Source organism: Mauremys mutica, chromosome 1 (genome assembly GCF_020497125.1).
Source record: "Mauremys mutica isolate MM-2020 ecotype Southern chromosome 1, ASM2049712v1, whole genome shotgun sequence".
Classification (NCBI taxonomy): Eukaryota; Metazoa; Chordata; order Testudines; family Geoemydidae; genus Mauremys; species Mauremys mutica.
The window spans coordinates 139322389-139340489 of record NC_059072.1 but is presented as its reverse complement, the minus strand read 5'-3'; the positions used below and the strand labels follow the sequence as shown (position 1 = coordinate 139340489).

At 49.4% G+C, this 18101-nt stretch overlaps 1 protein-coding gene across 1 annotated transcript in view; it reads left to right on the top strand.

Moving 5' to 3' along the window:
• Window positions 1-18101, top strand: part of LOC123355760 (scavenger receptor cysteine-rich type 1 protein M130-like) — a 301663-nt gene that overhangs the window by 115330 nt on the left and 168232 nt on the right. Inside the window, exon 4 of the mRNA XM_044998406.1 lies at window positions 738-1052. Coding sequence (XP_044854341.1) covers window positions 738-1052 — 315 coding nt within the window. The remainder of the gene's footprint in view (window positions 1-737; window positions 1053-18101) is intronic.

Sequence of the window (18101 nt, the reverse complement as noted above, 5' to 3'; positions counted from 1 at the left end):
CCAGACCCACCTCCTTGCTCCTGCCCCTTCCTACTCCCCTTTCCAGACCCTCCTCCCCTCTGTCCCTCTTGCTGCCTTCTATAGACTCTCTCCCTTCCCCACCCTCTTTCCTCCCTTTGCTCCAGAAGCCCCTCTCCACCCTCCTTCTGGCTGACTCATCATCTTTAACCCATTGCCTTTCAACCCTTGAATCTGCCTCCTGTCCCCCCAGGGCCCTGCTCCCCTCACTCTCCCCATCCTCCTTTCACAGGGTCTCTGCTGCCCATCACAGTCCCTGGGTCCTCTCCAGCCCCGTCAGCCACTCAGAGACAGCTGTGTTCCCCGTGGGCTTTGGTGGAAGTGGCAGACAGCTTTACTCAGGGTGGCCACACACCCACATACCAACAGGCTGTAGGAGATGGCGGCATCTTGCTGGCTTCAGTCCCAGTGACAGTTACAGGAGATGGCACCATTTGGAATAAGAGAAACTCTGTGACTTGGTGCCTTTCATCATGTTATCATGAGACAGGTAAAAACACCCCAAATCGCCAGAGTGGGGATAAAATGGCAAGAGCTGCAGCACTGATAGCCCCAGGTGTGAGGCCCTGAGATGGGATCAGGTGGCGCCATGAGGCAGCTCTGCGATTCTCCTGGCTCTGGGCGCGGATCCCCTGCTGCCGAGCGTGGACTCTGCTGTGATAACGCTGGGGAGGGGACTCCCTGCTCGCTTTGACCCTGCTCTGTGTCTCTCTTTGCAGGTGCTGAGGAGCTGAGGCTGGTGAATGGAGGCAGCCCCTGTGCCGGGAGAGTGGAGGTTAAACACCAGGATCAGTGGGGGACGGTGTGTGATAGCAACTGGGACATGAAAGATGCTGGGGTTGTTTGTAAGCAATTGGAATGTGGAGCTGTTGTCAGTGCCCATCGTAATGCTCATTTTGGACCAGGATCTGGACCAATTTGGCTGGATGACGTTGCCTGTGATGGTACCGAGTCTGCTCTCTGGCACTGCGGGAACATGGAATGGAAAATGCATGACTGTTATCATGAGTGGGATGCTGGAGTGACCTGTTCAGGTAAGAATCTGCCAGCTCAGTCCTGAAAGGCAAATCTTCTGAGACAAAAGGGCTTGAACCCAGAGGGCATCGTGTGCGTGTGACCTTAATGCGAAATGAACAAAAACCAGACAATTCCTGTAATGATTGTTATTACTGAGCTGTAATTATTACTGTTCATGTCACTGGCCATTGAGGATCCCCCTGTGTGACTGTTATCTCATCTCCAGTTGTTTCAGTGTCATGTTTTTCCTTTCCCTCAGAATGGGTCTAAAAATGCAGATAGGACAGGAAATGGAAAAGGAAAATGTCACTTAGGCTCCTAAGTCACTGAGGCACTTTTGAAAATGTTACACTCCTGCCAAAATCCAGACCCAGACACCCAACCGCAGAGGTACAGAGGGTAGAGCATTTATGTAGCCCCTTTGCCACCCTCATAGGGTGACCGAGGAATGAGCAGATTCTCCCAGCTTGGCCACAATTAGATTTAGCTGAGAGCACTTCCCCATCTATTCCGCTATTTCTCAGATTTTGGACCAACCAGTAATAGAAAATTTCAAAATCTCGCATGCCCTGTAGATCTAACGTAGCATAGAGAGCTCAGCCAAAAATATACCTCAACCCTACACAGCACAGGAATATCATATTATGGAGGCATTTATTGTGACTCAATAGTCAACATTGCAGCTACAGACCCACTATACGTTTTATTTTTAATTTCTCTCAATATTTAGTAGGAATAATATCTTCCTCTGAATATAGCACAAGGAAGAGAGAATATTTTCCCATAGTTCCAAAAGTTTTAGAAGCTCCCCCGGCGATGGGAGCTCAGGGCAGGGTTTAATCTCAACCCTTTCCTGGATTTTGAGTGTTTCAAAATCGATATGCTCTTCACAAGGGGGGTGGAAGGGGTTGTATACAATTTCTTAATATTTTTAAACATAAAAAAGCTGGAGTGGGTGGGAACTTTAGAAAAAAAAAATTGCAGGACTTTTAAACTCTTCAGAAAACAGATTGACCTTTGCCAATGTAAATTCCCTAACCTGGTAATAACAACTGCAATGCCTTGTGCTGCGCACCTAGCAAGTGCACAGCAGGGAGTCCCTCTCCTCTGAACTTCACCAGGAGGAGGGAGCTGCACACAAACAAAGGGGTATCAGAGCAGAAGTCCCTTCTGTGCACCTTTCTGTAAAACTGCACCTGAATCTCTGTTGGAGATGCACGTTTGCAGTGGGAATAAAGTTCGGGTTTATAACAGGGCACTTGAAGGGCCGGGCTGCTTAGTGCTTGGTGTCCCTGACCTCCAGCCCCACTGTCCCTTTTGTTTGGGGTATGGATCTTGGGTGGCACCATGCTGCAATCCCAGGCTCCTTCAGGTGGGTCAGGTGCAAGTTTGGTGAGACTGAACCTCACAATGTCTCTGGGCTTCAGAGACCCAGTTACATTTGGGGTGGGGCTAGGTGGGCCCAAAGGCTCCTTTAAGCCCTGCTGTGCTGGCAGGGTAGTTCCACATGTCTGTGCTGAAGGTTGGAGAGGAGGATGAGTCTTTCCATGGCACTTATGGTTATGTCCATTCTTGTCACTAAGCCCCGTCTTCCCTGGATAGAGGTACAGGGCCAGCTCCTAGGGCCAAACCCAGGTTTCCTTACTCAGGCAGGCAGCCAGTGACTGTAATGTGAGTTTGCTTTGTAAAGACTGAGTAAAAACAGAATAAAGGACTCAGGATTGGGCCCATTCAGAATTATTCCAGAAATAACCACTCAGCCATATACAAACTGCCTGTTCCCTGGATATCACTGAGAACAGACACATACAGGAGCTGTGATGTTTCTGCATGAAGCAATTTTTGAGAGATGCTGTCCTGAGAGAATACTAGAAGTTTCCAAAAAGTAAAAGTCGCCTCCTTATCTGCAGTGTTGTTGTAGCCATGTTAGTCGCAGGATATTAGAGAGACAAGGTGAGTGAGGATCATTGTTTCAATGCTGGTGACATTGGCTTCAATGAGGATGCTGGTGTTAGTGCAGTGATCTTCCCACTCGATGCAAAGGATCTTCCAGAGGCATCTTTGGTGGTACATCTCCAGACTCTTGAGGTGCTGTTGATAGGTCACCCAGGTTTCGCATCTATAAAGGAGTGTAAGATTAACAATTATGTCATAGGCCTGGATCTTGGTGTCCTTCCAAGGGCTGTGAAAACACACCAGAGCAGTTTCCCAAAGGAAGCACTTGTGCAATGGATCCTGTGCTGGATCTCACTGTCAATTTTTGCCTTTTGAGAAAGTTGGCTACCGAGGTAACAGAAGTCCTCAACTCTCTGGCCCTCAGTGGTGATTTGTGGTGGCTCATGTGCAAGGCCTGAAGCAGGCTGATGGAGCACTTTGGTTTTCTTGATATTGAGTGAGAGTCGTAGGCTTTGGTAAGTTTGTGGAAAAAAATCCAGTGAGGACTGAAAGTAATTCTCAGTATGTATGATGATGGCACAGTTATAAGCGTACTGAAGGTCAGTAAAGGACACACTGAGGACTTTAGACTTTAAGCTGAAACGTCAAAGATTAATAAGCTGCCCATCCATTCTGTATTGAATGTCAACTCCAGTGGGGATGTGTGGGCTTTAACAAGGACCAAAATGACTGCTAAATACATGGAGAACAGGGATGCTGCAATAACACATCCTTGCTTAACCCCAGTTTTAATGACAAAAGGATCCATCTCCAGGCCATTACAGAGAACAGTGGCAGTCATCTCATCATGAAGAAGCCTTAGGCCCTGAATAAATTTTGGAAGGCAGCCAAATCTGGCCAGCATTTTTCAAAGGGCTTCGTGATTGGAAAAAGTTGAAGGCCTTTGTCAAATCAGTGAAGGCAATGTACATTTTTCTCCCGAGAATTTTCCTGGATTTGGTGAGCAATGAAAGTCTTGTCAGTTGTCCTGTGGGATGGTCTGAACCTGCACTGAGATTCTGGCAATATTTCCTCAGCAAGGGGAAGTAATCGGTTAAAGAGCATACGGGCAAGAATTTTCCCTGCTGTAATGGCAAGGAAATGCCATGATAATTTCCACAATCAAACTTATCTCCTTTTTAAAAGATGGTAACAATGTTGGCATTTCTCAAGTCTTCCAGAATCTTCTCATTATACCAAATTTGAAGAAAAATGAAGCTCCCGACAGCATAGCTCTGAGGATCGTTGGCACACACAAGCTCCTTCACCGCAACAAGGTGATGGCCTCCAAAAAGGGGTTGCAGCAGTGGCAAGATGTGTAACTAATAAAATTATGCAGAAATTATGCTCCTGGCTGCTGTGGGATGGAGTGGCACCAGAAATGAGATGAAGGAGACTGACTCCACCCATTGGGCACAGGCAGTGTGGGGATGAAGCTACCTGAATTGAATGCAGACCAGGGTGAGAGGGGAAAGTAGATGAGGATAAGGATGCAGGGGGAATATTCTGAGCCTGGAGGCTGGTGGATGGAGAGAAACTGGAACTGGGAGAGAAAGAGAGAGATGGGGACTGGCTGGGCAAGGAGAATGGGACCACGAGGAGGGGGAAAGAGACTCGGACTGGCTAGGCAGGGCGATTAGGACAGGGAGCGGGTGGGGAGAGATTGTGACTTACTGAGCAAGGAGATTGGGAGCTGGGGAGACTGGGACTGACTGGGTGAGGAATGTGGGACTGGGAACCAGTGGGGAGGAACTGGAGGTGAGTGAGGAAAAACAGATCAGATCAGGAACCAGGGTGTCGGGGGAGTCCAAGACTAACTGGATGACAAGATTGGAATAAGCAGCCAGGGCGGGTTGTGGGAGACTGAGAGCAGATCTACATTCACATTTATTTTGTGGCAAGCTTGGGTGTAAACCTACTGTGAAAATACTGCCCCTCTTTCCCCATGAGCACTGTAACTTACATTGACTTAAAGCAGTGTCTACATCGCACTATGTCAGGTGGAGACACTCTCCACCAGTGTAGCTTCTGCCTCTCAATGAGGTGGACTATAAGGTGGATAGAAAGTTGGCTAGATTGTTGGGCTCAATGGGTAGTGATCAGTGGCTTAATGTCTAGTTGGCAGCCAGTATCAAGCGGAGTGCCCCAGGGGTCGGTCCTGGGACCGGTTTTGTTAAAAATCTTTATTAATGATCTGGATGATGGGATTAATTGCACCCTCAGCAAATTTGCAGATGACACTAAACTGTGGGGAGAGGTAGATATAATAGAGGGTAGGGATAGGTTCAGAGTGACCTAGACAAATTGGAGGATTGGGCCAAAAGAAATCTGATGAGGTTCAACAAGGACAAGTGCAGAGTCCTTCACTTAGGATGGAAGAATCTCATGCACCTCTACAGGCTGGGGACCGACTGATTAAGCAGCAGTTCTGCAGAAAAGGACCTGGAGATTACAGTGGATGATAAGGTGGATATGAGTCAGCAGCATGTCCTTCTTGCAAAGAAGGCCAATGGCACATTGGGCTATATTAGTAGGAGCATTGCCAGCAGATTGAGGGATGTGATTATTCCCCTCTATTCAGCACTGGTGAGGCCACACCTGGAGTATTGCGTCCAGTTTTGTTTCCCTCACTACAGAAGGGATGTGGACAAATTGGAGAGAGTCCAGTGGAGGGCAATGAAAATGATTAGGGGGCTGGGGCACATGACTTATGAGGAGCGGCTGAGAGAACTGGGGTTATTTAATCTGCAGAAGAGGAAAGTGAGGGGGGATTTGATAGCAGCCTTCAACTATTTGAAGGGGGGTTCCAAAGAGGATGGGGTTAGGCTGTTCTCAATGGTGGCAGATGACAGAACAAGAAACAATGGTCCCAAGTTGCAGTGGGGGAGGTCTAGGTTGGATATTAGGAGACACTATTTCTCTAGGAGGGTGGTCAAGCACTGGAATGGGTTACCTAGGGAAGTGGTAGAATCTCCATCTTTAGAGGTTTTTAAGGCCCAGCTTGACAAAGCCCTGTCTGGGATGATTTAGTTGGTGTTGGTCCTGCTTTGAGCAGGGGGTTGGACTAGATGACCTCCTGAGGTCTCTTCCAACCCTAATATTTTATTATTCTATGCCCAATTATGTCGACAGGAGAGCGCTCTCCCATCGACGTAATGCGTCTTCACCAGACATGCTAAATTGGCACCGCTGCATCTATACAGTGGCACTGATTTAGTGTGGTAGCGAAGAGAAGCCCTAACAGTTCCCTCGTGTGCTTTGATCTATCCCATTTCCAAGCATTAGGGAAATGTTAGTGCGCAGCAGCAGGCTCCACACGGACACTCAGTGTGCAGTAGGCTAGTGCAAGGTAAATTTACACCCCAGTTTGCCCCAAACTAAGTGTGTGTAGAGAGAAACCCTGAGACTGGATGAGGCATCCAGGGAGGGAAACTGGGGCTTGGGGCAGACAGGACAACTCACGACAAGGATATGTGTGAGAAACAGATCAGCTAAGGACCCCAGAGGGGAGGGACAGCACAGAGAACAGGGGGTGAAGTAGGACTTGTCTGGGGAAGCCAGAGGTGAAGTCTAGCACTGGCTTGGCAAGGAGACTGGGACTGGGGATGAGAAGCTTGAGGAGTCGAGATGGGAACTGTGTAGACAAGGAGAATGGGACTGCAAAAGAGCAAGGGATGGAGAAGAGACAGGACTGGGACAGGGACAGCTTGGAGGGGATGGGGCAGAATGGGTTAGGTTTAGGGGAACAGGGGAAGAAGGGTCTGTCACTACTAGAACACACCTCTCCAGAGCATGGAATGGATCCCAGTATCCCTGAGTTTTGCCATTCCCCTGCCGTCAGCAAATATCTGTCAAACCCTCCAACAAAATTTTCTGATCCCCCTCTAGTGCTGGTCCACAAAGAGGATGACAACCTACTACTACTGTCAGTTACTCCATTAGCTCAAGTGGCAGTGGTTTCTGTGATGGATCTAAAGGTTCCAACCCTGCTCATGACCCATGTGGGTGTCACAGGGTTGGCATCTTTCTAATGGCTAGTAGTTGGATCCTCAAGTCTCTACCCCATGCCTTGCCTCTTCCTCCCAAGGCCACGCCCTTCTCCACCTCTTCCCCCGCTCCTGCTCCAGCTCTTTCCTTGAGGCCCCGCACCTTCTCTGTCTCTTCCCCCAAGGCCCTGCCTCCATTGCTCACTCTCCCCTCCCCCACATCGTCACTCACTGGATAGTCTCAAGGAGCCTGTCCGCTGGTACGAAGCCACCCCCGCTGAGCAGTGCTTTGCCGCGCCCAGTGGAAACCAGACTTTTGGTTCAGGCGCCATTTAGGTCTGGTTTTTTTCAGTTTGCTTTCCTTAAAAACCTAGGGAATTATGCACAAACCTTTACTTGTAAGGCACATTAAGTTTGCAAAGTTGAGCAGTAAAAAATAAGGAAATGGCAGAATTAAAGCTGTCTTTGCAACTTTATTTTGGCCCACCTGTACGGATGTGTTAAGATACCATCTTTAATTACGTGATACCAAGCTATTTTCTCGATGAAGAATTAAAGTCTATCCCAGCCTTTGCCACAGAGTTCCTATGTGATCCTTGGCAAGTCACTGAAACCAAATGTTTCCCAGGTGGTCATTAATTGTGTGTTCCTCATTTTATGGGTGGCCCCCTTGTAACCGTGGGGGTCTGATTTGCAGAAGTGCTGAGCACTCACTGCTGTAAACTGAAGTCAGTAGGTGCTGTGCTCTGAACATACTAAGTGCTGTATAATGCTAAGGACTCTGAAAAATCAGGACCTGGTGTCTCAAGTTGGGCACCCAAAATGATAGTGTCTCTGGGCTTCAGTTCCCCATGTGTAAAATGGAGATAACAACACTACCTTGCCTCCCAGAAGTGTTGCGAAGAGAAATTATTTAATGTTTGTGAAGCACTCAGCTACCATAGAAATGAGCCATAGAGAAGCCCATGAGGAAATGAAAAATTCTGTTTTGGGAGTTCACTTTGGATGACGTGCAGTACATAGGGGCTGGGGCCACGTGTCAAACAATGAGTATAAAAAGAACTATTGACCATCCACCCATTCAGTCAGCACCACATGTCCTGTGCACTGAATGAGGCAGGGTCCTGGGGCAAAAATAGCATTTGATGATGTAATTAAAGACTGTATCACAATGGAAATACAACAGGGACTAATTAAGGTTACAGAGGACAGCACGAGTCTGGCATTCTGAATGTCTGAGTGCTTGACTTTACAATTTTAACTTCCTTTTAGATACAGAGTTTCATAGATTTTTTTAAGAGCAGAAGGAAGCATTAGATTATATAGTCTGGCCTCCTGGGTAACAGGCTATAGAAGTTAATCCAGTTACTCCTGAACTGAACCCAATAATTTTTTTTGGCTATAGCACATTTTCCAGAAAGGCATCCAGTCTTCATCTAAATACTTCAGGAGGTGAATAATCTTCTGCTTCCCTTTTAGTTTGCTCCAATGGTTAATCGCCCTCACTATGAAAAATGTTTGGCTTAGTTCTAATATGACTTTAGCTGCCTTTAACTTCCAGCCATTTGTTCTTGTTTTGCCTTTCTCCTCTAGAATAAAGAGGCCTCTACTACCAGTGTTTTGTCCCTGCACAAGTAAAAGTACTTATATAGTATAAACCCGTCACCTCCTGGTCTTCTTTTTTAAAAATAAAGAGATGGAGCTCCTAGAATATCTCACTGCAAGGCAGATTTTCCAGCCCTCAAATAATCTTTGTGGCTCTTCTCTGCACCCTTTCCATTTTTTTAATATCCTTCTTAAAACATGGACAGCACAGCTGGATGCAGTATCGCTCTCACCATGCTGTATACAGAGGTAAAATCATGGCCCTGGTCAGAAATTATCCAAAAAAATGGAGCTTCATTGGAAAATGCTGGTTTGTTGAACTCGACATTTCCCAAGAAAGTGTGTCGGGTGCAATGAACTTTCTCCAGACCACAGGCTGGGTTGTGGCAGAAATCTGCATGGTTAAGTTCCAGCTCTCTTGGGGGGGCTCCAGCCAGCCCTGCCATGCAGACTGCCTTGGGGCGAGGTACCCCAGTCTTCTCAGGTCAGCTGCTCTGGGGTAGCTGCACCATGTAGACTGCCCCAGCACCAGAGACCCTGGTGCTCTATAATCTGCAGCTTCAGCGCAACCCTGCCATTGAGAAAGGAGTCATAGAATCATAGAATATCAGGGTTGGAAGGGACCTCAGGAGGTCATCTAGTCCAACCCCCTGCTCAAAGCAGGACCAATCACCAACTAAATCATCCCAGCCAGGGCTTTGTCAAGCCTGACCTTAAAAACCTCTAAGGAAGGAGATTCCACCCCCTCCCTAGGTAACCCATTCCAGTGCTTTACCACCCTCCTAGTCAATTTTTTTTCCCTAATATCCAACCTAAACCTCTCCACTGCAACTTGTGACCATTACTCCTTGTTCTGTCATCTGCTACCACTGAGAACAGTCTAGATCCATCCTCTTTGAAACCTCCTTTCAGGTAGCTGAAAGCAGCTATCAAATCCCCCCTTATTCTTCTTTTCTGCAGACTAAATACAATAATTCCCCCTTAACATCTTCTCGCTTAACTTTGTTTCGATGTTAATGTCCCTGCTCCATTACAGAACATGCTTGTTTAAAGTTATGCAATGCTCCACTATAACGTTGTTAAGCTGCCTACTTTGTCCACAGCTGGCAGCCCTCCCATCAGCTCCCTTACCCCCCACCCCAGTGCCCACCGTCCGCAGGCAGACCCCATGGACCAGCGCCCTCCCCCCGCACACCCACCTCCCGCCCATGACAAGTAGCCATCCCACAGCACCCAAGAGGCTGGGGCAAGGAACGAGGACACAGTGCACAGTCTCCTCCACCCCTCGCATCCTGCCTGTGGCTGTCTTGCGGCTTTCAGGAGGCTGGAGGGAGGAGTGAGGACACAGCGCGCAGCCTCCCCCCGCCTCCCTCCCGTGACAGCCAGCTGGCCCTCGGCACTCAGGAGGCAAGGAAGGGAGGGGGAAAGTAGCACACCACATCCTCACTCCTTTCCCCTGCCTCCCGAACGCTGCAAACCAGCTGATTGCTGCAGGCAGAAGGCAGGGGAGGGAAGGAGGATGCTGCGAGCTGCATCCTTGCTCCTCCCCACAGCCTCCCGAATGCCGCAAACTAGCCGATGGCCGCAGGGAGGAGGCAGGGGAGGGAAGGGGGAGGCTGCTCCCCTTATCTCCCCCCAGCCTCCCGAATGCCGTAAGACAGCTGACCACTGTGGGCAGCAGGTACGGGGATCACTGGTCCGCAGGGTCCGCCAGTGGGTGGGGAGGGCATAGGGAGCCGATAGTGGGGCTGCAAGCCTGTTAAATACCTGTATTAAATTGCCTATTTAAAATTGTTTCATATATATATATATATATATATATAATGCCTTTTGTCTGGAAAAAAATATATACTCCTCCCTGGTCATTTGTCCAATCTTCCACTTCTTGTAAGCTTCTTTTTTGTGTTTAAGATCAGCAAGGATTTCACTGTTAAGCCAAGCTTGTCGCCTGCCATATTTACTATTCTTTCTACACATTGGGATGGTTTGTTCCTGCAACCTCAGTAAGGATTCTTTAAAATACAGCCAGCTCTCCTGGTCTCTTTTCCCCCTCATGTTATTCTCCCAGGGGATCCCGCCCATCAGTTCCCTGAGGGAGTCAAAGTCCAGGGTCTGTATTCTGCTGCTTTCCTTTCTTCCTTTTGTCAGGATCCAGAACTCAACCATGTCATGGTCACTGCCTCCCAGGTTCCCATCCACTTTTGCTTCCCCTATTAATTCTTCCTGGTTTGTGAGCAGCAGGTCAAGAAGAGCTCTGCCTCTAGTTGGTTCCTCCAGCATTGGCATCAGGAAATTGTCCTCTACACTTTCCAAAAACTTCCTGGGTTGTCTGTGCACTCTTCTGTATTGCTCTCCCAGCAGATATTGGGGTAATTGAAGTCCCCCATGAGAACCAGGGCCTGTGATCTAGTAACTTATGTTAGTTGCCTGAAGAAAGCCTCATTGTAATCAGTTGGTCGGGGCTCGACCCTCCAGCGGGCAGGAGGGGAGCCACTCCGACTCACTTCTTGTCTCCTGTTAGTCTGCTTGAGTGCCAGGGAACAACGTTAGGAGGCCCAGGCCCTCTGGAGCAGGGGCTGGGCAACAGCAGTACACGTAGGCCCAGGCCCTCTGGAGCAGGGGCTGGGCAACAGCAGTACACGTAGGCCCAGGCCCTCTGGAGCAGGGGCTGGGCAACAGCAGTACAATTAGGCCCAGGCCCTCTGGAGCAGGGGCTGGGCAACAGCAGTACAGTTAGGCCCAGGCCCTAGCTCAGGGCGGGGCAGCAACAAACACAGGGTTCAGACCCTCCGGCAGGGCTGAGCAGCAGTTCAGTGTATAAGCCCAGGCCCTAGCTCAGGGCGGGGCAGCAACAAACACAGGGCTCAGACCCTCCGGCAGGGCTGAGCAGCAGTTCAGTGTATAAGCCCAGGCCCTAGCTCAGGGCGGGGCAGCAACAAACACAGGGCTCAGACCCTCCGGCAGGGCTGAGCAGCAGTTCAAGTTCAGGGACTCAGGTCCTCAGTCAGGAGCGGAGCAAACAACCGGTAAGTCCAGACCTTTGGGTCGGGGTGCTGGTGTGAGGGGGGAGACTGCCACCCGTGAGTGGGGTGGCAGGGGGGACACAGGCCCACCCACTCCACTGTGTCCCAGCCCGGGGCCCTAGCAGCGGCGTGGATCCGCAACACACTGACATGGGCACGTCGGTGCCCGCAGCCTGATAGGGGTCGGCTACCCCCGGGCTACACTCCATTCCCCCCTCAGGGCCTACCTCGTCGGTCGCACTGGGTTCGGGCCAGTCCATCTGCATCGGCTCCTCTGGACCCGGGCTTGGCGGCAGGTCCGGCAGCTCCTCTGGTAAGTTGGGCCAGGACTGCTCGGGCGGCTCCTCCAGGTAACAGCAGGGCCTGGGGGGCTCCTCGTAGTAGCGGGTGCTCGGCAAGCCTGGGGGCTCCTCGTCGTAGCGGGCGCTAGGCAAGCCTGGGGGCTCCTCCCAGTACCGGCTCCGGGGAGGCTCTTCGTCGTAGTGGGCGCAGGGAAGCTCCGGCCAGGCAGGGCAGTTGCCTCGGGCCGAGGAAGGCTCCCAGCCAGGAGCTCCCGCCGGCACGTCTGCTCGCGGCGGCGGCTGCCGTCTGACTGAGCTTTGGTGCATTCCTTTTCTACTTCCTGCCCCGCCCCTTGACTTCCAGGGGGCGGGGACTGATGGTGGAAGCTCCGCCCACTGGGGGGTTAGCAAGGGAGCTCCCTCAGCCTGGCAGGAGGGGAGCCACACAGACTCACTACACTCATCCACCTCATCCCCCTCGTCTGGTGGGAGTCTGCTATAGACCACCACGACATCACGCTTCTTGCTCACAATTCTGAACTCAGGTTTTTTTGCAGTTTCGTACTAGAGTTCTGAGCAGTCATACTGTTCTCTTACATACAATGAAACTCCCCCACCTTTTCTGCCCTGCCTGTCCCTCCTGAACTCTTTATATCTATCCATTACAGTACTCCAGTCATGTGAGTTATCTCATAGAATCTCAGGGTTGGAAGGGACCTCAGGAGGTCATCTAGTCCAACCCCCTGCACAAAGCAGGACCAAACCCAACTAAATCATCCCAGCCAGGGCTTTGTCAAGCCTGACCTTAAAAACCTCTAAGGAAGGAGATTCCACTACCTCCCTAGGTAACCCATTCCAGTTCTTCACCACCCTACTAGTGAAAAAGTTTTTCCTAATATCCAACCTAAACCTCCCCCTCTGCAACTTGAGACCATTACTCCTTGTTCTGTCATCTTCTACCACTGAGAACAGTCTAGATCCATCCTCTTTGGAACCCCCTTTCAGGTAGTTGAAAGCAGCTATCAAATCCCCCCTCATTCTACTCTTCTGCAGACTAAACAATCCCAGTTCCCTCAGTCTCTCCTCATAAGTCATGTGCTCCAGCCCCCTAATCATTTTTGTTGCCCTCCGCTGGACTCTCTCCAATTTATCCACATCCTTCTTGTAGTGTGGGGCCCAAAACTGGACACAGTACTCCAAATGAGGCCTCACCAGTGCTGAGTAGAGGGGAATGATCACATCCCTTGATCTGCTGGAAATGCCCCTACTTATACAACCCAAAATGCCATTAGCCTTCTTGGCAACAAGGGCACACTGTTGACTCATATTCAGCTTTTCGTCCACCGTAACCCCTAGGTCCTTTTCTGCAGAACTGCTGCCCAGCCATTCGGTCCCTAGTCTGTAGCAGTGCATGGGATTCTTCCATCCTAAGTGCAGGACTCTGCACTTGTCCTTGTTGTACCTCATCATATTTCTTTTGGCCCAATCCTCTAATTTGTCTAGGTCCCTCTGTATCCTATCCCTACCCTCCAGCGTATCAACCACTCCTCCCAGTTTAGTGTCATCTGCAAACTTGCTAAGGGTGCAGTCCACACCATCCTCCAGATCGTTAATGAAGATATTGAATAAAACCGGCCCCAGCACCGACCCTTGGGGCACTCCACTTGATACCGGCTGCGAACTAGACATGGAACCATTGATCACTACCCGTTGAGCCCGACGATCTAGCCAGTTTTCTATCCACCTTACCGTCCATTCATCCAGCCCAGACTTCTTTAACTTGCTGGCAAAAATACTGTGGGAGACTGTATCAAAAGCTTTGCTAAAGTCCAGAAATAGTACATCCACTGCTTTCCCCTCATCCACAGAGCCGGTTATCTCGTCATAGAAGGCAATTAGGTTAGTCAGGCATGACTTGCCCTTGGTGAATCCATGCTGACTGTTCCTGATCACTTTCCCCTCCTTTAAGTGGTTCAGGATTGATTCCTTGAGGACCTGTTCCATGATTTTTCCAGGGACTGAGGTGAGACTGACTGGCCTGTAGTTCCCTGGATCTTCCTTCTTCCCTTTTTTAAAGATGGGCACTACATTAGCTTTTTTCCAGTCATCCGGGACCTCCCCCGATCGCCATGATTTTTCAAAGATAATGGCCAATGGCACTGCAATCTTATCGGCCAACTCCTTTAGCACCCTCGGATGCAGCGCATCCGGCCCCATGGACTTGTGCTCGTCCAGCTTTCCTAAATAGCCCCGAACTACTTCTTTCTCCACAGAGAGCTGGTCACCTCCTCCCCATACCGTGCTGCAGAGTGCAGCTGTCTGGGAGCTGACCTTGTCTGTGAAGACAGAGGCAAAAAAAGCATTGAGTACACTAGCTTTCTCCACATCCTCTGTCACTAGGTTCCCTCCCTCATTCAGCAAGGGGCCCACACTTTCCTTGACTTTCTTCCTGTTGCTAACATACCTAAAGAAACCCTTCTTGTTACTCCTAACATCTCCGGCTAGCTGCAACTCCAAGTGTGATTTGGCCTTCCTGATTTCACACCTGCATGCCTGAACAATACTTTTATACTCCTCCCTGGTTATTTGTCCAATCTTCCACTTCTTGTAAGCTGTTCTTTTGTGTTTAAGACGAGCAAGGATTTCACTGTTAAGCCAAGCTGGTCGCCTGCCATATTTACTTTTCTTCCTACACATCGGGATGGTTTGTTCCTGCAACCTCAATAAGGTTTCTTTGAAATACAGCCAGCTTTCCTCGACTCCTTTCCCCGTCATGTTATTCTCCCAGGGGACCTTGCCCATCAGTTCCCTGAGGGAGTCGAAGTCTGCTTTTCTGAAGTCCAGGGTCTCTGTTCTACTGCTTTCCCTTTTTCCTTGTGTCAGGATCCTGAACTCGACCATCTCATGGTCACTGCCTCCCAGGTTCCCATCCACTATTGCTTCCTCTACTATTTCTTCCCTGTTTGTGAGCAGCAGGTCAAGAAGAGCTTTTCCCCTAGTTGGTTCCTCCATCACTTGCACCAGGAAATTGTCCCCTACACTTTCCAGAAACTTCCTGGATTGCCTGTGCACTGCTGTATTGCTCTCCCAGCAGATATCGGGGTGATTAAAGTCACCCATGAGAACCAGGGCCTGTGATCTAGCAACTTCTGTTAGTTGCTGGAAGAAAGCCTCGTCTCACCAAGTCTCTATCATTCCAATCACATCATAATTCCATGACTGTGCCAGGACTTCCAGTTCTCCCTGCTTGTTTCCCAGGCTTCTTGCATTTGTGTATAAGCACTTAAGATAACTCGCTGATGGACCTGCTTTCTCAGTATGAGACAGGAGTCTTCCCATCTTGTGCTCTACTGCGCGCGCTTCCTCCTGGTATCCACTTCGCCACTTACCTCAGAGCTATGGTCTCCTTACCCCGGTAAACCTAGTTTAAAGCCCTCCTCACTAGGTTAGCCAGCCTGCTTGTGAAGATGCTCTTCCCTCTCTTTGTCACATGGAGCCCGTCTCTGCCTAGCAATCCTCCTTCTTGGAACACCATCCCATGGTCAAAGAATCCAAAGCCTTCTCTCCGACACCACCTGCGTAGCCATTCCTTAACTTCCACGATTCGACAGTCTCTACCTTCTTCCACAGGGAAGGTGGACGAGAACACCACTTGCGCCTCAAACTCCTTTATCCTTCTTCCCAGAGCCACGTAGTCTGCAGTGATCTGCTCAAGGTCATTCTTGGCAGTATCATTCTTGCCCATGTGGAGAAGCAGGAAGGGGTGGCGATCTGAGGGCTTGATGAGTCTCAGCAGTGTCTCAGTCACATCGTGAATCCTAGCTCCTGTCAAACAGCACACTTCTCAGCTTTCCCGATTGGGACGGCAGATAGATCTCTCAGTCCCCCTGAGGAGGGAGTCCCCAATCACCACCACCCTCCTCCTTCTCTTCGGAGTGGCGGTTGTAGAACCCCCATCCCTAGGACAGTGCATCTCATGCCTTCCAATTGGTGGACTCTCCTTCTGCTCCCTTCCTTCAGATGTACCATCTAGTCCACTCTCTGCATTAGTACCTGTGGAGAGAACATGAAAACGGTTGCTCACCTGTATCTGCATTGCTGGTACATGGACACTCCTCTTTCTTCTTCTGGAGGTCACATGCTGCCAATTTTCTTCACTGTCCTTCTGTCCCCGCTGCTCAGCCTGCTCTGATTCTTCAGAAGGTTGTGCCCGTAGAAGCATATCCTGACATCTGTACAGGAAATCTTCATTTTCTCTTATGCAACGTAGGGTTGATACTTGTTTCTCCAGACCTTGAACCTTCTCTTCCAATATGGAGACCAGCTTGCACTTTGTACAGACAAAGTTGCTTCTGTCCCCTTCTTTAACCAGGGCTCATCTCCCAGCTCCACAGCAGGGAATTTAGAAATCGTGCAGTGGGATCCCAATTCCCAGGGTCTGCGGCTCTGAGGCAGCCCTGTGTTGCAGACTGCCCAGACTGGGGACCCCAGAGCTTCGAGACTCTCAGGCCAGTGGGCTATTTGGGACACCATCTGGCCCAGAAAACTGGAAGCCCAGGGGTCCCCAGTCCAAGGCATTCTGCATGGTGAGGCTGCCTAAGAGCCACACATCCTGGGAGCCCCATCAGCAGCTGAGAGAAATTGACATTTTTGTTTTAATCTTAGCACTGATGAAACTGACAAGAATGTCAGTGTCGCTCAGCATCTGCAGGTGTCCCTGGGAGCAAATTTCATGTTGGACACTCCGTGTGTTGGTGTTTCCAGAACAAATTGTTGAGGGGTTTCTGGTTCACAGGAAGTTTTGAAATAGCGAAATTTCCTGTGAGCTGGAAATCCTGCATTTCAGCCAGATCCTCTCACAGGCCCCCTGTTTAAACCTCCAAGGATCATCTCAGCCTTTTCAAAGCATCTCCCTGGGAGCTCTAGTTCAGTTGCTTGTCCACTATGACCCCTGTGAAGACCATGGGAGAGATCTGTAGGTTTATGTATATTATGTGTTACCCCTGTTGCTTTTATTGCTGTTTTGCCATTTCCTACCAGGGTTCAAAGAGTAACTGCTGCTGGAGCTCCCCACATGTCCCAGCAAGGCAGACAATGGCTACAGAGACCCCAGTCACTGGTACTTAACTGACACTACAGGGGTCAAGGCCTTTGAACTTTTGCCTCTGACCAAGCCGGGCACAACCCCCCTAGCTTGGGAGAGGGGAGGGGCCCTTCAAGTGGGAAAATTAGACAAAAAAGCTTGGAAACTATGAAAAGGGAGCCCTGATGAACAAAGAGGGAGAGGCAGGGTCTTCGGGGAAGGAGAGTGAACCCAGTCCCCAGAAGCAGGGGTACCTGGGATGGGTTGGGCCAGCCCAGGTTTTGAGGGAAATGCTGAGGATTAGGTAAGACATATGCCTGTTGGCCTTTAGTTGCTTTAATACTTTTCTCTCTGGTCACTGTGTTCCATGGATACATAAATAATATCACTCTCCTGGGCCTAGTACTATTCAATATTTTCATTAATGATTTAGATGATGGAGTAGACAATCAACTCATCAAATGTGTGGATGACACAAACCTGGGAGGAGTCACAAACTGTTTGGATGAGAGTATTAGAATTCATAATGACCTTGATATATTGGAGAATTGGTTTGAAATCAGTAAATTAAAATTCAGTAAAGACAAGTACAAAATTCTAGTCTTTGGAAGGAAAAAATCAAATGCAAAAAATCCAAAACGAGGAGTAACTGACTAGGCAGCAGTTCTGCAGAAAATGTTCTGGGGTTATACTGGATCACAGACTGAAATGGGTGATGCTGTTTTTAAAACAGGAAATGTCCTTCTGGATTATATTAACAGAATTGTCCTACATAAGACAGAGGAGGTAATTGTCCTGCTTTACTCAGCACTGGAGAGGCCTCAGCTGGAGCACTGTGTCCAGTTTTGGGCTCTCTCTCTATGATGGGTAGGTAGGACATGAAATAATCCACTTAGATTGCATCAAGGGAGAGTCTGGTCAGATATTAGGAAAAACTTTCTAACTATAAGGATAGTTAAGTACTGGGACAAGGTGCCAAGAGAGGTTGTGGAATCCCCGTCACTGGTGACTTTTAAGAACAAGTTCGACAAACATCTATCAGGGATGGACTAGGTATACTTAAACCTGTCTTGGTGTCGAGGTATGGACTAGCTGACTTCGTGAGGTTCCTTCCAGTCCTACATTTCTATTTATTCCAAGATTTTATAAACTA